This window comes from Rhinopithecus bieti, unplaced genomic scaffold, assembly GCF_001698545.2.
Source record: "Rhinopithecus bieti isolate Rb0 unplaced genomic scaffold, ASM169854v2 scaffold_83524, whole genome shotgun sequence".
In the NCBI taxonomy this organism is placed as follows: Eukaryota; Metazoa; Chordata; class Mammalia; order Primates; family Cercopithecidae; genus Rhinopithecus; species Rhinopithecus bieti.
This window is the reverse complement of record NW_016830496.1, coordinates 11,904-17,760: the sequence shown is the minus strand read 5'-3', so window position 1 is coordinate 17,760 and position 5,857 is coordinate 11,904. Positions and strand designations below refer to the sequence as shown.

The window sequence follows — 5,857 nt, the reverse complement described above, 5'->3', positions numbered from 1 at the left end:
AAAAAAAAAAAAAAAAAAAAAAAAAAAAAAAAAAAAAAAAAAGATTCCTTTCAAAGTATTACAGCTCATTGACAAGGTCACCCAAGAGCTCTGATGGAGCTGTACAAGGAGATGAATATTTTCATGCCTGCTAATACAACATCCATTCTACAGCCCATGGATCAAAGAGTAATTTCAACTTTCAAGTCTTACTATTTAAGAAATACATTTCATAAGGCTATAGCTGCCATAGACAATGATTCCTCTGATGGATCTAGGTAAAGTAAATTTTAAAAATCCAGAAAAGATTCACCATTCTAGATGCTATTGAGAACATTCATGAGCTGGGCACAGTGGGTCATGGCTGTAATCCCAGTACTTTGGAAGGCTGAGATGGGAGGATCTCTTGAAGACAGTTTGAGACCAGCCTGGGCAATATAGGGAGACCCTGTCTCTACAAAAATTACCCCCCCAAAATTAGCCAGGTGTGGTAGTATGCCCCTATAGTCCCAGCTACTCAGGAGGCTGATGTGGGAGGATTGCTTTAGCCATGATTGCACCACTGCACTCCAGCCTGGGCAACAGAATGAGACCCTGTCTAAAAAAAAAAAAAAAAAAATGCCACATCCATCCCAACCTTCAGTAACCAGTACCCTGATCAGTCAGCAGCCATCCACATCAAGGCAAGGCTCTCCACCAGCAAAAAGAATAGGACTCACTGAAGGCTCAGATGATCATTAGCATTTTTTAGCAATAAAGTATTTTTTTTTTCTTGTTGTGGAGGTGGGGTCTTGCTATGTTTGCCAGGCTGGTCTCAAACTTCTGTACACAAGTGATCCTGTCAGCTCTTCCTCTGTAAGTTCTGGCATTACAGGCATCAGCCATTGTGCCCAGCCACAACAAAGTATTTTTGAATTAAAGTATGTACATTTTTTTGAAATAATGCTGTTATACACTTAACAAACTACAGTATAACGTAGACATAACTTTTATACACACTGAGAAACCAAAAAATTAGCATGACTCTATTTGCAATATTCACTTCATTACCGTGGTCTGCAACTGGACCCGCAATATCTCTGGGGTATGTCTGTATACAGTCTTAACTATTCATTCATTTGCTTCAGTGTGAAACATGAAATTAATGCAATGCCTTAGAGACTCCCAATTATGTTTTCTTTCTTTTAGAGTCTTAGCCTGTGAGTTTAGGGAAGTGAACCAGGAAATAAATAGAGCCAGGGATGGCAACTATCTTTGCTAAGGACAAAGACGACATACTTTCAGATTGTGAACATGTCAAGGATTAGTGTCAGAGAGAGGAGTCCCCAGATAGACATATTGGAAGAGAGAGATAAGATCATTGTTGACGTTTGTTGAGTCCTTATACGGGTGTGGCACTGTCTTTATCTCTTTACATGCGTATTATCTTCTTTCATCTTCAAGTTTGTAAATTATGTGACCTTTTTTTACAAAAGAGAAAAATGAAGTTTAACAAGCCTCAAAAAAACTTGCCTGAGGTCACAGACAGATCTGTTAAGTGACTGCGCAGATGATTGACAGATCTATGATATTTACCCATTTTGCAACTTCACTGAGGAAAAAAAAAATACACAGTCTTACTCTGCATGTCATTGCAGGACCATAAAAATGACCAGCAAATTGAAACCATGCAAAACAAACTTAATATCTGTGGGGAAAATTGTGATTGTCCTGTGACTTTTCAAAATGTTTGTCTGTAGTCCCAGCTACTCGGGAGGCTGAGGCAAGAGGATCACTTAAGTCCAGGAGTTTGAGGGTAGCCTGGGCAACATAGTGAGACCCCATCTCTAAAAAAAAAAATCTTCTTTATCAAAACATTAAAAACTCTTTTGCTGTCTCTTATAAATACGTAGGAAAATGGAAGAAAAAAACCCAACACATTTAGTACACTTTTAGTACACTATAATTTAAAACATTAGAAACACAAGAAAGAAAAAAAAAATAAAAACATTAGAAACACAAAGTGTTTTCTTTCTTCATAAAATATCTTACCAACTGTGAATATACTGGAAACCATCGAATTGTACACTTTAAATGGTGGGTTGTATGGTATGTGAACCTCAATAAAGCTGTGAAATAAAAACTTACCAAGAGTACTTTAAACTAGTGCTTGCCTTCTTGTTCTTCTAGTACAACTTACAAGCATCTTTTCTATGTCTTGGTGTATTGTCATATTCCTTTTAAAATTTGGATCAGCTGCCAACATTTTATTCTTTGCGCTTTAAATGTTGCAAAATATCTCAGAGTTCCTTCAGTATGAAGTTTTTTTTTGGCCAGCATCACTTCCACTGGGAAAGCTTCATCCTTTTATCATAGCCACTTTCCTCATTTATGTTGATAAGTTCATCCTCACCAAGTTCCTATAGCTGTAGATCTGCAACGTCTTGAATTATGGCAGTGTCAGCATCCCCACAGTCACTTATTTCTTCTAGAACTCCATGTACGGTTGATTCCAATTTCACTTCAAGTGGTACCACTTTTTGTTTCTTTGATGGCTAATTCTCTCTTTTGATTTTCCATTTTTGTAAAATGTCACATGGGTTTATCACTGGGAGACAAAAAGGCAACACAACTATATACTTTGCTGTTTGTGTGTGAAATGAATAACAGATTCACAGTGACCAGTCACTGATTGACTTTGGAAGGTATGACATGATTTGTCACTAATCATGATGAACATCTGTCATTTATATTGTGATCTTTGAGCTGAAGAGCTAGCAACAGGAGGCCGGGCATGGTGGCTCATGCCTGTAATCCCAGCACTTTGGGAGGCTGAGGTGGGTGGATCACCTGAGGTCAGGAGTTCGAGACCAGCCTGGCCAACATGGTGAAACCCTGTCTCTACTAAAAATACAAAAATTAGCCGGGTCTGGTGGCACACGCCTATAATCCCAGCTACTGGGGAGGCTGAGGCAGAGAATTACTTGAACCCAGGAGGCAGAGGTTGCAGTGGGGTGAGATTGCGCCACTGCACTCCAGCCTGGGTGGTAAAGCAAGGCTCCATCTCAAAAAAAAAAAGTTTGAAAAGGCCGGGTGCGGTGGCCCGTGTCTGTAATCCCAGCACTTGGGGAGGCAGAGGCTGGAGGATTGCTTGAGCCCAGGAGTTTGAGACCTTCCTGGGCAACATAGCGAGACCCCATTCTCCAGAAAAGGGAAAAAAAAAAGATGAAATGGTGCAAAAATAGGATTGCCTGTGTGTGTGTATGTGTACGAGTGTGTATGTGTATATGTGAGTGTGAGGGTGTGTGCTGAGAGTGTATGCGTATGTGCATCTGTGTGTGTGCGCTTGAAAGCATGAATGTGACTGTGTAATATACCCTAAAGGCCTTGTTGTAATTCTGTTTCCTAGCACTGTAACTTCTCCTGCCCTATCCCTGGCTCTTAAATGCACAATTATAATGTTAAATTGATGATATATATTTGGTATTTTTAATTCCTAATTTGATATCATTTTAAATTGGAAAAAAAGAAAAGTGGGATTTCTACAAATACTCCAAATGAAAATAGTGAAATTCTCCACTTCATACTAGAGATGTACTCATATTTCTAAAAAGGTTTGTGCAAAAGTCCTCTCAACAACCTGGGCAACATAGTGAGACCTTATCTCTACAAAAATTAAAAAATTGGCCGGGCTTGGTGGCTCACACCTGTAATCTCAGCACTTTGGGAGGCTGAGGTGAGTGGATCACCTGCGGTCAGGAGTTTGAGACCAGCCTGGCCAATGTGGCGAAACCCCGTCTCTACTAAAAATACAAAAAAAAATAGCTGGTTGTGGTGGCATGCACCTGTAATCCCAGCTACTCGGGAAGCTGAGGCAGGAGAATTGCTTGAACCTGGGAGGCGGAGGTTGCTGTGAGCCGAGATCGAGTCACTGCGCTCTAGCCTGGGCAACAGGAGCAAAACTCCGTCTCAGTAAAAAAAGCCAGACATGGTGGCATGTACCTGTAGTCCCAGCTTGTCAGGAGGATCACTGGAACCCGGGAAGTTGAGGCTGCTAGCCATGATCATGTCACTGCACTCCAGCCTGGGTGACAGAATGAGACCCTGTCTCAAAAAAAAAAAAAAGTCCTGTCAACCCAAGCATGTCATGAACAAGCTCTACCAGGTATGCAGAGCACATAGCTATTATCATTAATTTTTAGGCCCATCTGAGTTTAACTTATCTGAGTTATATTTGCCATAAAATTTTTGATGCATTAAATAAATATTTAGCGAGTATGATACTATGTGCATGATAATGTGTAGCATAGCTCCTGCCTTCCAATAAGGGAGCTAAGTCATACACAGATGACTAAAACATTGAGTAGTCAGTAATAAGAGTCATAGAAGAGAGATCCCAATAAAGTTCAGAGATGGGATCAAAGAACGCCTTTTGGATGAAGTGACATTTGAATGGAACCATGAGAAATGTGTCTAAAAAGATTTAGAGCACCCACAACCAATCAATTTTTTTTTTTTTGAGACAGGATCTTACTCTGTCACCCCAGCTGGAGTGCAGTGGTGCACTCTCAGCTCACTGCAACCTCTGCCTCCTGGGCTCAGGTGATCCTCCTGCCTCAGCCTCCCAAGTAGCTGGGACTACAGGTATGTGCCACCATGCCTGGCTAATTTTTGGATTTTTTTTATTATTATACTTTAAGTTCTAGGGTACATGTGCACAACATGCAGGTTTGTTACATATGTATACATGTGCCGTGTTGGTGTGCTGCACTTATTGACTCGTCATTTACGTTAGGTGTATCTCTTGATGCTATCGGGTTTTACTATGTTGGCCAGGCTGGTCTCGAACTCCCGACCTCAAGTGACCCAACGGCCTCAGCCTGCCAAAGTGCTGGGCTTACAGGTGTGAGCCACCGCACCTGGCCAACTATTCATTCTTGTTTCTCTTTTTCTTTTCCTTTCTTTCTTTTTTTTTTATTAATTGAGATGGAGTCACTCTGTCACCCAGGCTGGAGTGCAGTGGCGCAATCTTGGCTCACCACAACCTCCGCCTCCCGGGTTCAAGCAATTCTCCTGCCTCAGCCTCCCAAGTAGCTGGAACTACCCGCGCACGCCACCATGCCTGGCTAATTTTTGTATTTTTAGTAGAGATGGGTTTTCACCATGTTGGCCAGGCTGGTCTGGAACTCCTGACTTCAGGTGATCCACCCACCTCAGCCTCCCAAATTTGTGGGATTACAGGTGTGAGCCACCACACCTGGCCAACTAATCGTTCTTGATTGTTTTTTCCTTACAGTATCGCAGTTTTTTCGATGAGGCCCCTGCGTTTTCTGGTGGCAGAAATAACAGCTGGCGCAAATTAAATCTTGAAAGTATTCCCAGGACAACGCTAATGTATGACATAGTTCATTATTCAGAGTCTGGAGTAATCTCAAACCGTCTACGAAATGAAATGAAGTTTCTATTACAGAGACCAGTAACGCAAGAGATCCATAAGCACCAGCTACGGATTGTTTCTGAAAAAAGGTAAAACAGATTCTTCACTGGGGTTACAATACTAGGGGTATATCTGAAAATGTTCACATTCTGCCAGATAGCTCACTAAAGATAATAGGATATATGGGAAAAATAGAGTTGGGGCAGATTGCTCAAAACATATGCAACTTTGTAAACACAGCACCAACAAAAAGGACAATTTGTACTTGGGGAGATGACTTGTACCACCAGACAGGCAACTCAGTGTAGCTGGAGGCTGCCACAGAAAATATAAAAAATGAACAACCATACAGTGGAGATGCTGGCAACTCTTTCATTAGAGCAGTTAGTGGGCATGGAGACAGTGCACATGGAAGTGGGACCCTGGGCCAGCGTGGTTGCCTTTTTTTTTTTTTTTTTTTTT

At 41.3% G+C, this 5,857-nt stretch overlaps 1 protein-coding gene across 1 annotated transcript in view; it reads left to right on the top strand.

The window, feature by feature from the left end:
* Positions 1-5,484, top strand: part of CUNHXorf58 (chromosome unknown CXorf58 homolog) — a gene marked incomplete at its 3' end in the record, with an annotated part of 28,266 nt that extends 22,782 nt beyond the window's left edge. Inside the window, exon 6 of the mRNA XM_017865570.1 lies at positions 5,255-5,484. Within this exon, the coding sequence (XP_017721059.1) occupies positions 5,255-5,484 (230 nt within the window). The remainder of the gene's footprint in view (positions 1-5,254) is intronic.
* Positions 5,485-5,857: the final 373 nt, after the last annotated feature.